Source organism: Phyllostomus discolor, chromosome 10 (assembly GCF_004126475.2).
Source record: "Phyllostomus discolor isolate MPI-MPIP mPhyDis1 chromosome 10, mPhyDis1.pri.v3, whole genome shotgun sequence".
In the NCBI taxonomy this organism is placed as follows: Eukaryota; Metazoa; Chordata; class Mammalia; order Chiroptera; family Phyllostomidae; genus Phyllostomus; species Phyllostomus discolor.
The window spans coordinates 25,852,947-25,871,017 of NC_040912.2; the positions used below are offsets into that span (position 1 = coordinate 25,852,947).

The 18,071-nt window shown below is 40.9% G+C and overlaps 1 protein-coding gene across 5 annotated transcripts in view; it reads right to left on the reverse strand.

Annotated features, from left to right (window-relative positions):
* The window catches only part of GLCCI1 (glucocorticoid induced 1), a 96,699-nt gene extending 87,030 nt beyond the window's left edge, over positions 1-9,669 (reverse strand). The window contains exon 1 of one of the 5 annotated variants that reach the window (XM_036010312.1): positions 7,515-9,664. In XM_036010312.1, the coding sequence (XP_035866205.1) occupies positions 7,515-7,950 (436 nt within the window). In that variant the 5' untranslated portion in view covers positions 7,951-9,664. Of the gene's footprint in view, positions 1-7,514 lie in introns of all 5 variants that reach the window. The other 4 variants (XM_036010313.1, XM_028526215.2, XM_036010314.1 and 1 more) reach the window with 4 other exon arrangements.
* Positions 9,670-18,071: the final 8,402 nt, after the last annotated feature.

An 18,071-nucleotide genomic window follows, 5' to 3' on the forward strand; every position in this document is an offset into this window, starting at 1 on the left:
TAAAACAAATCAAAAGATCTGAAAGGCATATAAATGGTCAACAGTACACGAAAAGGTGCTCAGAATCACTAATCATCAGGGAAATGCAAGTTAAAATGATAAAGGGATACTACCTGTTAAAATGGCTATTACAAACAAACAAACAAAAGCAACGGAAGTGTTGGCAAGGATGTAGACAAAAAGTAACCCTATTCACCGTTGTTGGAAATGTGAATCGATGGGAATGGAAAATGGTATGGAGGAGGTTCCTCAAAAACTTCAAAATAGCACTACCATACCACCCAGCAATCCCACTTCTGAGTATATATCCAAAAGAAATTAAATCTGTATCTTGAAGAGATATATGTACCCAAGTTCACTGTAGCATTATCCACAATGGCCAAGATACAGGAGTAACCTAAGTGTCCACTGATGGTGGAATGAATAAAGAAAATGTGGCATACGTGTACAATGGAATATTATACAGCCTTTAACAAGGAAAATCCTGCCATTGGCAACAACATAGATGAACTTGGAAAACACTGTGCTAAGTCAAATAAAGCCAGATACAGAAAAACAAACACTATATAATCTCACTTATATATTGAATCTAAAAAAGTCAAATTCACAAGAGAAGAGAGTAGAATGGTAGCTGCCAAAGGCTGGCAGGTGAGGGGGATGGGGAACTGTTGGTCAAAGAGCAAGAACTTTCAGTTGTACGATGAGTACGGTCTAATAATGTACAAAATGGTGACTATAGTTAATAATGTTGTATTGTTCACTTGAAATCTTAAGGGTTCTCATCACATACCATCCATAAAAAATAGTACCTGTATTACATGACTAATGTGCTAATCAGCTTGACTGTAGTAATCATTTTGTAATTTATAGATATATCATAGCATCACTTAGTACACCTTAAATACACAATTTTTATTTGTCAATTATATCACAGTTAAGCTGGGGGAGAAACAAAAAAAGAATTACTGATTGTAAAATAATACAAAATGATTATATAATAATTTCAGGAAATGTTTCATTAAGTAGTTAGTTTTTTGGTAATGTTAGAGCTAAATGCAGAGCATTCAGAAAAGTTTTCCCTGTGGTCATACTTGGCTAAATAAGGGGCTGTTACTGTCAGTAGGCATTTGAACCATTAGGCAGCAATTTGTAGCAGTTTTTGCCTTCTTGTTATGAAATGCATTCAGATGTTCAGTGGATTTAACTCTAGTAACTGGACGACAATTTTGGACACTAAACGTGCCATGCAATAATGGGTTTTACTAGTTTAATTCATCCTTATTTTTGGTGAGCCATCGTCCAGGTGCACCATAATGGCACTTCATTAAATTATGAACATACAGAGTTCAAACCCACACAAATTCAGTGACAAGTGTTAGCTGTTGTGAGGGCTGAATTAACCTAGCATCAGTTGCTGGGACAATCACTTGAGACCAAAGTTTCTACTTAGTGAGTGGTTCCTGAATCATTCATCAGCTTACCACCATGTACAACTATCTTTCAATATTTGTGGAGAAAAGTACTTCTGCTCACTATAATGACCCCAGGACAACACAAAATCTAGATGTGAGGAAGGCCAAGCACAGTCAAGTTCACATGCTTGAGCTCTCAGGAACAAGGATTACTCTTTTGTTCTCCCTCTTGTTTGCTCACTGTCACAAACACACGCTCAGCCTTTTATGTAAGGAACAAATGGAGAAATATGACTAATCCACCCATTTTGTATTTCAGTCAACATTCTAGGTCTTACATTTTTAGGCATTCTGAAAATGTCTAAAACAATAGAAAATCTGTTCTCTGGTAATTTTTTAGCTTAGGAATCATGACTGTTCACCAAAATTCAGGTGGTTTTGGAATTAGGAGCAACAGGATAGTCTCGTGGAATACACAGTGAATCTGAAATCAGAAGATCTGCATTTCAAATCCACTTTCGAGTGAAAGCATACATTGCCTTGCACACAGTGAGTACCTCAAATGTTTTCTTTCCACCTAGAACTGGAGACACAACACGGTATGGGAGAAGTCACTGAGGTGTTCCTGAACTTGCCCCCAGCATTTGCCTCAGTAACATTCACTTCAACAACACTGCTGAAAGGTATCTGCCATGTTTGTTCCCTACTGAAAGGAAATACCAGAAAAGTATTTTTCCACAATTTATTCACAGGATAAATAAAATCCTCCTTTTCTTCTTAATCACTACTGATCCACTATAATTTGCTTTGCAGAATAAGCACAAATCTTACTCTTCTAAAATCAGCTGGATGATGGGTGGAGTCCTGAGCAGTTCTAGAGGTCCAGATGAGGGGTAGAGGGAAAGTGAGGTGGCTTCTGGCTCTTCCATCACTTTCTTAGGCTTTCTACATCAACAGATGAGTAGTGTCCTTCTCTCTTTCCTCAACTTACCTCTGGCAAACCCAGTCTGAGACCATTATCAGATAGATAAGCTCATCCTCTTGTTAAAATAAACAGTACATTAGACAGAAACGGCAAGAGTGATTTGGCTTCTTTGACATTGAATCGGAGAATGAAATCATATACTGAAGACAGAGACAGCAGCACCAGGCCCAGACCCAGGACAAGTGCTGTAGGAAAGAAAGCCTATCTTGGTGGTGTCTGGGAATTTTAAGCTCTGGAGAAAAGAATGAACTAAAATTAGAAATAACAAAGTCATTAGTATATATTTCTTAACAGATGTTAAAGTTTTAGTTACATGTCAAAGTTTGGATAAAATAGGCTTTTAAATTTTTTTAAATTTAAGAGTAAGAAAAACCCTCTCCTATGAGCCATTGGTGAACATTGCCATTTATTACCATTACTATTCATTGCCATGCAGACCAATTATTTCTTAGTTTTCTAATTCACATTTAGTCTACATTATCACAAATAAAATAAAAATCACAAGGATGCTATTGTCAGTAATGTCAACATTTCCCCAATATGTAAATCCTAATTTGTATTAAATCCCTGAAGAAATGCACACTGCAGTAAATGAAATATCCTTTCAAAAAAGTACTTTAAATGATGAAATAATTTTTAGCTCAATGTATACACACTACACTTTACATGCAGCTAAATTGACCTAGGTATTGTGATATACCTTAGGTGTATGATAATCAATATATGTACAGCAAATGTTAGTTGAAAAAAGTATAATCTTTGAACATAAAACAGTAGTTCAAGATAAGTAACTTCTATAAATTCACCATCTATTTTGCTATTCACCCACTGATCCAGAAATTGTATGTACCATAATTGCTGAGGAAAAGTAGATAAATAAATAATGAATGCTGTTGATAGTGAGTGTAGTTCTCAAAGGCTGAAAACTCCCCCCCCACACCAAATCTGTATTTAAAACCTGTCACTTCAGTTAAAAAAAAACAAACAACTTTTCTATTTTTCACTCTAGTATAGGAAAGCTTTGAAACAAGTTCCTCTTAAAAAATTACTTTTAAAAGAGAAGGACAGGAGGAGGACAGGAGGAGGACCTTAATTTCCAAGAATATCCACCTGAAAAAGTAACTTTACAAGAAGAGAGCATCTGAATATCTTTTAAAAGAGAACAAAGTAATTAAAAATGTTGGCATTCCACAAACTAAGCACAGCATAAAATGACACAAAAGGGAAATGTAATGAAGAGATAAAAATCTGAAAGGAAATTAATTGATTAAAACACATGGGCACACACACACTGCATGTAGTCATTCAGCATTATATGCTGCCTGGCTCTGTATTTTCTTTTAAAATATAATCATAACTTCTGTATAAGACAATATAGGCTCTCAAGATACTCATGAAAAATTCTAATCAAATTTCACTCCAGAGTTAGTAATCTGTTAGAATACTAGGCCTAAATAAATCTGTTATGTTAAATCAGGAACCAACACACACTATTTTCCATAACAGGAGCTATATAAATTACAAGCTCCTCCATGTTTTGTTAACTAGATTTGGTACACTTAAAAATAAGCAGTACTCTACATCTAGAGTGCTCCAGTACAAATGTTTTGGTATCTTTTAGAGTTTATCATTCATTGTAATGCTCAATCTTTACAAAAAACCACCAGAGGATTTGCAATTACTGCCTACTATCTTGCACAGTAAATATTGTATTTGTTCTGTTTTTAAATCCATATGTTTTGCTGTATGAGGTTTTAGAAAGAAGCAATGTTATTATATTTTCTTTTGGTTGTCACTGATGATTTAAACTTAAAGATCATTAATTTCAACACTAAAATCCTGTTACATTCTCATTTGAGTTGTTCTATTAATCTCAAAGGTAGACTTTATGTATTACCATTACAAAAAATAACTATTTGCATAATACTTTATGATTTTACATCTATTACAAACACATCACAGGGAGCCTGAGGATGCATTCAGTAGCCTGTCATTCACCACTCAAGACCCTTCAGAACCAAACAAGGGGGAGGGTGACATTCTGCTAATGGCACAAGTAAAGAAATGAATATAAATAACAAACCTTGAAGTTTTAAAAATACAAAAGAAATTTTAAAAATACAAAAATACCATCCATGTGCATAAACAAGACAGTTTCAATTTATAAAACTCTACGTCCTCTCTGCAGAAGCAGGGTGTGTTTGGAGATTTATGTATTTGTTGTAACACCCATTTAAATTGTCTAAAACTATGCTATAAAACTAAAGGAAATTACCGTCTTCTTGCTGGGTTATTAAATAATATCATATTAAAATTGAATGTATCTATTTAAAGAATTCAGCTATTCTTCAGCCTTGTGAAATAACCTAAGTGCCATATCTTTATTACTCTAGTCTTAACCCTATAAATGTGCATATTAAGAATGCTTAAGAGGGAAATAATAATAATCTAACACATTTAGAAATTACTACGTTGTTGCATACTTTCTTCCTGGTAAAACATTTCCAAAGAAAATTATTTAAAGCTTCTGTATTTTCTTCCATAACCACCAGTCCAGATAAAAAATACTGAATGCTCCGTTATGTCACCTCATAGCACGTAAGGCTTCTTGTAAACAATATGCCTCTATACTGAATACATATCCCTTGGGTCACCATCTACGTAATTTAACATTTTTAAGTGTAGTTTCATACCCAGCATAACACCATCTAAAACACGCGCGCGCGCACACACACACACACACACACCAGAGCAGTGTGCAGAAAAGGAAGGAGGTGCAGAGCAAGAAATGGAGCACGTTGTTGTTTCTCATTCATGCAGTATAGTGATGTCAGTGTCTGCAGCAGCAGAGGCAGCGGCAGGAGCCTTGACCTGTGGAGACTAAAATCCACTGAAGTCAGAACCTTGCAGAATTCAAAAGAAACTGAGTAGGTAATCGTTTGAAAAATTGCTCAACTGGTCATAGCATAGATTTTAAATGGCTAAATAAACAGAATAGAATAGTTGTACACTTTTAATTTGGGTAGCTCTCTAGCTAGGCGGGATGTGGAGAAGTAACATAAAGGTAGTATCATCAGGGGGTTGGGGACAGAAAAGTCTGCATTCAAAATCATTTCAGTGTAAGAAACTGACAACATCACCTGGTCTTAAAAACAGCAGAAAAGCCTCTTCCATTTCCAGTACCAGCTCTCTGATGATGCAAATCTGCCTACTGCACAACCAGACTCAGAAGTGTTTTCATCATGATTGCATTAAAATTGCATTAAATTCAGATGTGCCATACTACAACAAAGAGGATACTTTAAGCCTGATCACAAATTTCATTAAAACTGCTTGATGATGGACCATGTAATTCCTAAGCAATTAAAGCTTTTGAAGGAGGCAGAAAAACAAGTTGTACTATGATCTGTTGTAAGATGCTAGTGTTTATCAACAAAAGAGAAGGTACTAGATGGCCATTATACTGTTGTAGCAATTGCTGAAACTACTCTTCCTCTGCCCACAAACGCTCTGTACACAATCTGTCTGTAATGCTTATTTTATGGCTCTTATATTAGTCCCTAAAAGAAAATCCCAAAACTCAATCCATGCACTGTTGAAGCCAAATCACTCACAATTTATGTAACTGCTGCCTTCTTTTCATTCTGTTACCTCTCATTTCATGTAGCTCTAGAAAATGTGCAAGAGAGTTGCATATGGCATTAATCTGTTAGAAAATGGTGGCCTTTTCTATAAAATACAGCCAAAGATGTGTGTTCAGTGGTGGTCATTATTAGGGCGATCACGTTGTTTTCATTCATTCATTCAGGATTTGCTGGAGGATGTCAGTTTCTGCAGCAGCTGGCTTGACCTGGGGGAGGAGTGGGGGAGCAAATTCCTCCTGGTGCATACAGATTACAGGATGTATTTCTTGGTGCTCATGTACTCATACCTTGCCTCACCATCAAGTGGTCTGAAAACAAGTGCCTTAACAATGTTAATTACAGGTCAGAAATATTAAAACAAAAACACCAAAACTGCAATCTACCATAACAGAAGCACTTTCTCCAAGTCTAAGACCTTCATTAAGAAAACTCCATTAAAAAAATTCCACATACCACATAAACACTGTACAGAGAGCTCCACTGTGTTTCCCTTCTAAGCAGAGATTTTCCACTTAGCATGATCTGTTCTCTCCACAATGCAGCAGCAGCAACAGCAGCAGCAGCATCTGTAGCTCTAGCCTGGGATCTAATAATATTAGCTACTCCACTCTCCCTTATGAGCTTTAAGTCCCTGTTTTGGCTAGTCTTTCTCTTCTCCCCAAGGACTCAACTAGATCATGCGCTATGTCCCTAGACATAAAACAAAACCAAACCAAAACAGAAAACCTTGAGGGAAGCCAACAGCATCCACTAGCTCACCATTACCTTTGACACCTAACAAAAAAGAAACCCGAGATCCTTTAACAGCTCAACTGAACTGTAAAGTGTACTTAAAAATGGAAGGAAAAAGTGAGCACACTTCACAAACAGGTCTTTAAAATTTACCATGAAAATGTTGAATTGGGCATAAACTCTTTCCAGTGCAGTACTGCTCTGATGCATATGACTGTATGTAGAGACAAGAGGAAGGGGGGGGGGGGGCAAACCAAAACACTACATTCTAATTGCACATCCCAAACTGTTCCCTCTACACATCCTTACAACAAATATCCTTACATCACAACTAATGCCACCACCTCTAAAAAAAAAATGCTTGTAGTCACAGACATTAGGAACTTTGAACGAAAGCACAAAGAGGCTGCTAGAGAGTTTGTATGTGTGTTTCGCCCTCCTTCCCCCGCTACAAACAGCAAACATATGAGTGAGCTGATCAGCTCTTAAATTGAAAAACCTTTCCACGCAGGTGAGTGATGGAAGATAAAAATCTGAGGGGCAGCTGGAGGGTCAAATAAAAGTTGCTTTGCAGTTTGCTCCTCCAAGCCCCGCAGCGACCGCAAGGGGTGAGATTCCCAAAGCCACGTTCACACCTTCGGTAATGCACTAGCAAAGAGAAGCCCGGAGAGGCTGAAGTTTCCGCGGAGGGCACCGTCGGGGAGACGCAGCCCGGGAGGACGGAAGGGTTGGGCTCGCTACCTCTGCACACGGGCGAGCCGGGGCTCCTTCTCTCAGGTGAGTTGCTCCTCCGGTGGCTCTCGGGGGACCGTCTCGGGCGGCCCTTGGTTCGCGGCGCCTGGTCGGTCGGGGCCACGGCCGGCAGCGGCGTCGGGCTGGGCGGGCTGGGGCCGCGGGCCGCTCCGGGCCCCGGGAGGCTGCCCAGCGAGGCGGCGGGCAGGCGCGTGGGACTGTGCTGGCTGCCCCGCAAGAGCTGATAGGGAACTGTGGCGCGGATGGGCTGCAGCAGCCGACCGGCTCCCGCACCCGGGGCGCAGCCCACTCCGCCGCCTCCCGCACCGTTCCCACTCCCGGCAACGGGGACCGCGGGAGGGGAGCCCGCGGCGCTGCGCCGCATCCTCTGCGGCGGAGGATGAGGGGTCTGGGAGGAACTAGAGGAGGAGGAGGCAGTGGACATGGTGGCTCCACCGGCCCTGGACGACGCCAGCCGAGCCAGAGGCGCGGAGCGGGAGGCGCACGAGCGTGTGGGAGCCGGCGCGATAGTGCGTGCGAGTGTGTAAGGGGGAGGGGCGGGGGTATCGAGGAGGGGGAGGAGTCTCTCGGCTCCCCCTTCCCAACGCGCACCCCCGCCGCCTTAAGCGAGGGGGAGGGGAAGGCTGCGAAAACAAACGTCCAACGGCCCCAACCGCCCGGTCGGGCTTGATGTGGCGGTCACGGCCGGGGCCGCGAGGAGCCCGGAGCCGCCTCCGACCCGGGCATAGCGCTGACAGGGGAGAGGGGCAACCGTCCGGATCAAGGAGCCCCGGGGCCGCTCGCAGCCAGGCGGGGCTGCACGCTCCGGAGAGCCCGGCAGCTACCGGGAGAGCCGGGACTCCCGCTTCTGGGAACCGGGTAGGGGGTAAGGGCCTTGAGGTATCTGGTTCTCCCGGGAGCCCGCGCCACCGCAAAAGCCACCGCCGCCGCCTCTGCCGGCTCCTCACTCCAAAAGGCAACTAATTCCCCCACCCGCACCCTGTCCCCGGCACCGCCTCCGAGTGCTCGGGACCCGGCAGCTGCCGCAACGAACATTCCCATTGGCTCTGTCGCTCTCCACCAAAATTCGAGTGATTGGTTCTAGAATACGAGTGAGAGGAGCATCGACCAATGAAAGTGGTGATTTCTACTTCGCAGGTGGGGCGTGAAGGGTGGAAGAATGAGGAGGGGGCTGAATGCGCAGTGAGAGGCGTGAGAGTTGACAGCCTTTGAGGTGAGAGCGAGACTTTGATTGGGCTTCCATAGGAAAGTGGGTCCGTGTGTCTGCGCGTGCCCCGGACACCCACAGACACACGCACGCCCCGGTATGCAGGTTTCGAGGGCTCCACCCTCCCGGGACCAATTGTACAACTTGAGACAGAGGACACTTAAAGGAAACTTTACTTTGCAAGTGCACCTGTTCCTGTAGGATGTTTTGGAGTTGGAACCAGATTCCATTCCTTTCCCTCTAATTTTAGTAATCTGAGTTTTCCTGCGAGTAGACCGCTTGACAAAAAAAAAAAAAAAAAAAAAAAAAAAAAGCAATGTCTGGATGCTGGGTTGAACATTGGGTTGATACTTTTCACAGCATATCCTAACATTTGTAGTTATGCGGTGAAATGAGATAATCAAATCTTAGGTTCCAGGACAATTACTCTGAATTGCAGGGGTCAAAAAGGACTTGTACATCATTACACCGTCAGTTAGATATATTAATGGAGGGCACCTTGTTGCCTTTCCCCAGAAGCAGATGGCCTCTTGGGAGAAATAAATACCAGGCTTAATGTAACAGTCCACTGTGACAAAATTTGGTTTTTATTCTGCAATGAAACTGAAGAGATACAAAGATTTTTGGATGACTATTAAGAACCTAAGTTTACCCTACAATAAACCAAAGTTTTAAACCTTAATTAAGCAGGAACAATTAATTTAAGGGTCTACGGTTAGTACCCTCTATTAATTTCCTTGAGATAAAAAAAGAGAAGTGGGAAGTCACATTGGTCTACTTTTGTGTCTACCCACATTAGCAAGCTTCCTCTGATTTCAGGCAATTTATGCAGGGGTCAGTTTCACTTAGAGGAGCCATCCTTCTCTGTTTCCTTGTGCCCTCAGAACAGAAAGCACAATAGGTTCTATAAAAAGTAGATGAAACAAACCTAGTATAAATACAGGGATTGCATCTAATACTTCCTCCTGTTAAGACTAGTGATAGTTCCTTACTTTATTACACATTAGAATAATTAACATCTATTGAACATTCACCACGTGCCAGCCACTGTTCTAGGAATGTTTTATGTGTTAACTCCTTCAGTCCTCCTAGGATCCACAAGTGGACACTATTATTAGCCCCACTGTGTTCTCAGCTGAGGCACAAAAAAGCTAAATGTCTTGCCTGAGATTACTCAGCTAGTAATTGGGGAGTTAAGAATCTAACCCAGGTAGACTAACTGGAGTTTGTGAGTAAGCCCTCTGCTTTGGCGCAGCACAGCTTAAAGATGTGGAGTACATGTTTGCAGAGTATTTTCAATAGTCCACAGATCTCATCTGTGACATAAGTTCCCATTAGTTCAAAGGAAATTTTACAAGTGAAGATCAACCACTACGTATGTATTTTTGCTTTCTAGAATAGTATATTTTAATTATAAATACAGGAAAGACTTTACACTTTGGAATAACTGACCTATTGTCACTGTTTCCACCTAAATTAAAGAGTCCTTGCTAATTAGGAAATTGCATTCTTTCTTGAAAAATAGTGATAAATAGCTTGCTTCTTTCCAATGACATTGTCAACATATTATGAACAGAAAAATTTAATAGATTAAAATGCATGAAGGTAAGAACAATGCTGGTAAATTGCTAAGTTGTTGATTTGATTGCAGCATGGTTTCATAATAGAAATGTTATCTCTGGCCATTCCTAAACATAAGCATGGAACCACCTCAACACATTAGATTACAATAATTCTAAATTTATACCAAGTCACAGTCATAATATCAATACTTGATTTGGATTTAAAATAACCTACCTGTCCATATTTTAAAGACTTTGCCTTTGTTCATATCTACCATAGCCAACTTCACTCAGACATCTAAAGTGAATCTAAATGACCCACAGAAAGAACTACAGGGGTGGGCAAAGAAGGATTTTTATTGTTGTATGGAAAATAATGCAATAATAATAATAATAAATAGTAATATAAGAATAAACACTGTTTCGTGTGCCCATAACTGTAAACCTACTTTTGCCCACCCCAGTAGTATGACCATAAAATTCTAGTTTCTGTTAATGATAAGTCATCATGACCTCTTTGGGGGTTCAGTCAACTTCTCTTTGCTAAAGAAATCTTGGTTGTCTCTTAACCTATATTCTCATGAAATAAGTATTGATTTTCATGGGTAAGGAATTCATTCTTAAACCAAATGTAAGCTGAAATAAACTAAACCCAATGACTACTTTCAAATGTCCATTTGCTGAGTTCTTAATATTTTATTCTTTTAAGGATTTCCAGGGGGACAATGGAGGCTTTAGGAAAATGTTCTGCTCAGTAAACTGGAAACCCCTTAGAAGGAGGGGTGGACTGCTTGCTGGGCTGGTAGAGCACTGCTCCACTCCTGTGCTAGCTGTGAGATAGGTCCCACTGCAGATCACCTCTCAGTGACAATCTCTGGAGAGTCTACATAAGACTTAATGTTAGTAATGCCCTCTTTACTGTGTGGTCCTGGCTAGAAGAAGACAACATTGAAAGCACAGTTCGGTGACATAGGAAATACCCTTTTCTCAGTAGCTTACATCTAGTCTGTCTATGGGACAAGAATTGACCATTAGCTGATTTGAGGTAGAATCATATTATACATACTTTTTAGTTCATAAATGATAATGGACTATATTTTAGGTTTAAATGAGAACTTGGAGTTACTGGCCACATATGATTACTATGCAGCCCCATATGGAGAGAGAATGAGATAAAGAACCTACAGGCCTACAGAGCTACGAAAACCTCTCTCTTCTCATTTCATCTGCATTTGCCAGGCCACTCATCCAAGGCCCATCCAAATGTAAGCAGCAGTCCAGGCTGTCAGTGTTAGCAATGAGGTCATGGCTGAAAGAGAACACTAAACAGATCTGCACTGATGTTCATCTTAAGCTGATTAAGCTCTCATGTAGGTGGATTCTTTATAGCAACAACAACAAAAAAGGCCTTGCCTGAATTCTTGTCCCTGGCAGATGCTTACAGTAAAACTCCTTACTGCTTGTGACAGCCTACGTGCGCCTTTGCACTAGGTGTTCCCTTTGCCTGAAAAGTTCTTGCCCCAGATATCCACACGGCTTTCTCTCTCATCTCCATCGGGTCCTTCCTCGGATTTCACCACCTACATGGTGACAGCTTTTTTGAAAACTCTTTTTTAATATTGCAAGCACCCCCTAGGCATTCTCTACTCTCTACCTTACTTTTTTCCCCCCAGAGCATCTGTCACCATTGTAACATATTGTATATCATAATTATTTTTTGTTCTGTCTATCTAGAACAGGGGTGTCAAACCCATTTCCACTAGGGGCCACATCAGCCTCATGGTTGCCTTCAAAGGGCTGAATGTAATTTTCGGACTGTGTAAATGTAACTACTGCTTAACAGTTAAGTGAAGTGAGAGCTCGGCACTATCGCCGGGTAGAAACAAGGTGCCGGGCCAGATAAAACAAGGTGGAGGGCTGGATTCAGCCTGCAGGCCTCATGTTTGCCACCCGTGAGCTAGAATATAAGGGCCATTAAGGTAAGGTTTTTTACCTGCTTTATAACCACTGAATCTCCACAGTAGTGCTCAGTACATGGTAGACAATCAATATTTGCTCAGTGTTGTTGAAAGAGTAGCAAATTCTATCCAGTGAACTAAATTCTATCTCATGAATTGAAATTGTGTCTTTCATCAGAAAAAAATATATAATAACAGGTATATCTCTGCTGCGAAGGCATAGCCACATAGTAGGCAAATGTTCCATGTGGCTACTGTAAACCACAGAGATATCTGCATTGTGGCTGACATTCAAAGAGAAAGCATATCTTGTATTATGATCCTTATACCCACAAAGTGAAAAATATTAGTCTTTGGAGGCTCATCTAAGCTCGAAAGTGGAATTGGTAATGAAGAAAAGGCAGTTGAAATTTGCAGGAAAAAAATAACCAACTGAAATTGACCGAGAAGGACAGTTGAGAAGGATCAGTTAGGGAGTGACATCTGCTGATTTGTAGTTAGCTCTGTCTCACTGGTAGAAACAGCTATTCTCAAGAGGCCTATATAAAGGAACTGAAAACAATTATATTTAATTAGGTAGAAAGGAACATTTCATGTAAATAATAAAAATTTTGCTTTCTTTTCCCCCCAGCTTTGAGATGTAATTGAGATAAGATTGTATAAGTTTAGTGTACATAATGTAATGGTATGATATAGGTTATCATGCAAAATGATTAACTCAGTAAAGTTAGTTAACACATCTGTCACTTCTCAGAGTTAAAAAAAATTTTGTGGTGAGAACTTTCGAAACCTATTCTCTTAGCAACTTGTAAATATACAACATAGTATTCTTAACTAGTCACCATAATATACATTATATTCCCAGAATTTATTCACCTTAAAATTGGAAGTTTGTACCTTTATTTTAAAAGATTTTATTTATTTACTTCTACAGAGAGGGGAAAGGAAGGTGAAAGAGAGGGAAAGATATGTCAGTGTGTGGTTTCCTCTCGTGCGCCCCCCACTGGGGACCTGGCACACAACCCAGGCATGTGCCCTGACTGGGAATCGAACCAGCAACCCTTTGGTTCACAGGCTGGTGCTCAATCCAGTGAGTCACACCAGCCAGGAAGAAGTTTGTACCTTTTGACTATCTTTGCCCATTTATCCACATATAAGTGAGAACATATAGTATTTGTCTTTCACCATCTGACTTATGCCACTTAGCATAATGTCCTCAAGATTCAGCCATGTTATCACAGATGGCAGGATTTCCTTTTTATGGCTGAGTGATATTCCATTGTATATATTTACCACATTTACTTTAGCTATTTATGCACTGATGGACATTGAAGTTGTTAACATGCTTGGCTATTGTAATAATGCTGCAGTGAACATGGGGGTGCCAATCTCGCTTCAAGATACTGATTTCTTTTCCTTCAAATATATGCCTGAAGTGGAATTGCTGGGTCATATGGTAGTTCTATTTTTAATCTTTTAAGACCCTCCATATTGTTTTCCATAGTGGCTGCATGCATTTCCATCCCCACCAACAGGGCTGCCCTTCCTCCACATTCTCGCCAGCACATGTTATGTCTTGTCTTTTCGGTAATAGTCATTCTTACAAGTATGAGGTGACATCTTATTGTGGTTTTGATATGCAGTTCCCTCATGATTGATGATGCTGAGTACCTTCTCATGTACCTGTTGAATATTTGAATATTTTCATGGGAAAAAATATCTGTTTGGATCCTTTAGTAATTTTTAAACTGGATTGTTTGTTTGTTTGTTTGCTATTGAGTTGTATGAGTCCCTTATATTTTGGGGGAACTAACCCTTTATCAGATATGTGCTTTGCAAATATTTCCCTTAGTCTGTGGACTGCCTTTTTCTTTTGCTGATCATTTCTTTTGCTGTGCAGAAGGCCTTTTCATCTGATGCAGTCCCACTGGTTTATTTTTGCATTTTGTTGTTTCTGCTTTGGGTGTCATAGACACAGAATTTTTGCTAAGACCAATGCCAAGGAGTTTTTCCCATGATTTATTTCTAAAAAAGTTCAGAAGAAGCAGTAGAAGTAGGGGACGTTTTATTTTTAACTGGTAAATATAAAGAGTAAATGTGCAATATTTCTACCAGGTTTGAGAACAGCGATGAGGACGGCCAGTTCTTCAGCTTTCATCTCCACACCAATTTCCGTTCCCAACTGTGATGCCAGGGGCACATCCCCTACGCTGATACACAAGTAGACTTTTATCAATTAACTAAAAGACCATATTGTGCAAAGCCAACACATTCAGAGGCTAAAGATGTGAGGGCCAAAGCACTGCAAACATCGTCTTTCCATGCTGTGACATTCCATTTGTGTTAGTTCCAAACATGTCAACAGGACCTGAGAACAGTTATAGTCCTATGAAGAAAATGTGCTCGATTATCATGGTGTTACTTTTGAAATGCGAGTTGACAGTGATTAAATGTGTCAGGGACTAATTTCCTATGTGGCTGAATTTTCCTTTCGCCGCATGAGTGTGTTGAGGGACCACTGTTAAAGTGCAGTCACTTCATCACCAGTGCTTGACTAGAGAAGTTTCTTTGCATTTTAAAATTTTTGTAGCACACAATTTTCAGTGTTCTGCTCAGCATCTCATTGAAAAGGTCCATACTAATACATCTAATAGGCCTACATGAGAGTTGAATAGTAACACCACTACTAGCATCAGGCCTTAGTTAACTCCTCATCAAGTTACTTACTGAATGTCTTCATAGTGTCAGACACTGTTCCATACTTTGTAGGGCATTCCTGTTCTCACACTTTTGTGAATCATAGTCTATCATAGGCAACAAGAGAGGCCTACAAATAACAGTTAAAAAAACATGTCTAAACATATGTCGTTCATAGGAGAGATGCCAATAATACGGAAGTGATGGGAGGGAAAGATAAGTTTTGAGAGAAGGCTTCAGAAAGAAGAGAGTGAAGGAGTTTATCATTAGGAATACATGGGCTATGTCAAGAGGTGATTGAAGAGTCTGCCTTGACTGATGGTTGACGGAAGATACGTTTTTGTCATTTGATGCCGGGTCATGGAGATTGCACTATACTGAGCATGCAGCAGGAAGCTGCTGAAGGTTCTTTAGTGGGTGGAGAGAACATGAGGGCTCTGTGCTCTGAAGATCAATGCAAGAGTGGTTTACAACCTAGGTTGGAAACTGCCAATGGGAAGACGATTTTTCAGGCTTTGAGAATGGTCCACATGAATTTAGGTGGTGAGAGATGTAGGGAGACAGAGGACATGGAGAGGAGGAAAAGATGCGAGTGATGCTCCTTCTCAGCTTCTGGACCTTGAACACAGGAGGTCGGGCAACTCTGAAGGTCCGGGCTTGGATGATGCAAGGATAGCATTGCTTTTACCAGGAATAGGGCAGCCAGGAGGAAGAGTAGGTTTGGGGAGAAGATAATGAAGTTAGCTATGAATGACACCACCAGAGGATATTTAGATGGAGGCAGGGTTTTTTTTTTCCTTTGTTTTCCAGAGACATAATTGACATTCAGCACAGTTTATGTTTAAGGTAGACAGCATAGAGACTTCCGGCAAGATGGAGACATAGGTGGACGCACCGTACCTCCACGCCCAACCAAGATTTGAACAACAACAATTTAGAGGCAGACTAACACCCAGAACTGACAGAAAATTTATATGAATGGAAGTTGGACAGCCAAGAAATTGAAATAGACCGTTTTATCCAGATTGGTAGGAGGGGCAGAGACAAGCAGCTGGGTGAGGGTCAAGGCAGAGAATTAGGTGCATAAGGCAACCAGGAGCACGTAAGGCCTCTGGGGCGTGCAAGATTGCAGCAGGTGGACCCTGAGTACACAAGCGGCAGCTGGCAGACCCAGTGAGGTGGCGATTGTGGAGCAGGGCAAAGTGAGCAACCAAGGATCCAAGGGAAGGGACTGAGGTCCCAGGAGAACGGAGCTACCGCCATTGTTCCCTCTCGACCCCGCCCTCACATACAACGTCACAATCTAGCGACTGGGGTGGTCAGCCCTGGTGAACACCTAAGGCTCCACCCCTCACCGTAACAGGAGCGACCAGACCCCCCCCCCAAAAAAATGGCTCCAACAGAAGAACAAAGCAATGCCCCGAAACTCATCCTTTTGAGTGACCAAGAGATAGCTAACCTATCAGATGCACAGATCAAAATGCTGGTAATCGGGAAGCTCAGAATTGGTTGATTTTGGTCACAAATTAGATGAAAAAATGCAGGTTACCATAAAAGAATTGAAGGAAAATGCATGGAGAACCAATAGTGAAGGGAAGGAAACTGGGACTCAAAACAATAGAGTGGACCAGAAAGAAGAAAGAAACAACCAAACAGGAAAGAATGGAGAAATAAGAATTCAAAAAAATGAGGAGAAGCTTAGGAACCTCCAGGACATCTTTAAACGTTCCAACATCTGAATTATAGGGGTACCAGAAGGGGAAGAGGTAGAGCAACAGATTGAAAATGTATTTGAACAAATAATAAAGGAGAACTTCCCCATTCTGGCAAAGGAAATAGACTTCCAGGAAGTCCAGGAAGCTCAGAGAGTCCCAAAGAAGTTGGATCCAAGAAGAAACACACCAAGGCACATCATAATTACATTAGCCAAGGTAAAAATGAAGGAGAGAATCCTAGAAGCAGCAAGAGATAAGGGGACAGTCACCTACAAAAGAGTTCCCATCAGACTGTCAGCTGATTTCTCAAAAGAGACCTTACAGACAAGAAGGGGCTGGAAAGAAGTATTCCAAGTCATGAAAGACAAGGACCTATATCCCAGATTGCTCTATCCAGCAAAGCTTTCATTTAGAATGGAAGGACAGATAAAGTGCTTCTCAGATAAGGTCAAGTTAAAGGAGTTCATCATCACCAAGCCCTTATTTTATGAAATGTTAAAGGGACTTATCTAAGAAAAGAAGATTAAAAAAACATGTATAGTAAAAGGACAGCAAACTCACAATTATTAACAACCACACCTAAAGCAAAACCAAAAGAAACCAAGCAAACAACTAGAACAGGAACAGAACCACAGAAATGGAGATCACATGGAGGGTTAGCACCAGGGGAATGGGAGGAGGAAAGAGGGGGAAAAGGTACAGAGAATAAGTAGCATAGATTGTAGGTAGGAAATAGACAGGGGGAGGGTAAGAACAGTATGAGAAATGTAGAAGCTGAAGAACTTATAAGCATGACACATGGACATGAACTAAAGGGGGGGAATGGGTAGGGAAGGGTGTACAGGGTTGGAGGGGAGTGAAGGGGGGAAATGGGACAACTGTAATAGCATAATCAATAAAATATATTTAAAAAAAAGGTAGACAGCATAAAGATGTGACTGACATTTATTGTGAAATGATGATTCCCACAGTAAGTTTAGTTAACATCCGTAATCTCACATAGATACAAGAAATAGAAAAAGTGTTTTGGAGGCAATTTTAAAATGATACTGACATTGAGATATGGATTTTGGGGTTATCCTTGTACATATGGTAGTTAAAGCCATGGACACAAATGAAGCTGGCAAGGGAGAAATGCATAGAAATAAAGAAAAAAGAGAATCAAGGGGAAAAAAATGAGAAACTATACATTAGTGGGAGGGGAAAGAGTTAAACAAAAATAACAATAACAACAATAACCAATAACAACAACAACAACAAACACTAGTAAAGAAGGTCAAGGAAGCACTTCCTAATAAAACAGAGTTTGGCATCTCGGCAGATAAGTGTGGTAGATGCCTTGTGGGTACCCGGCAGCTCACGGTCCTCTTCTCTGAGAATGAATCTTCTCCCAGCACACAGAGGGC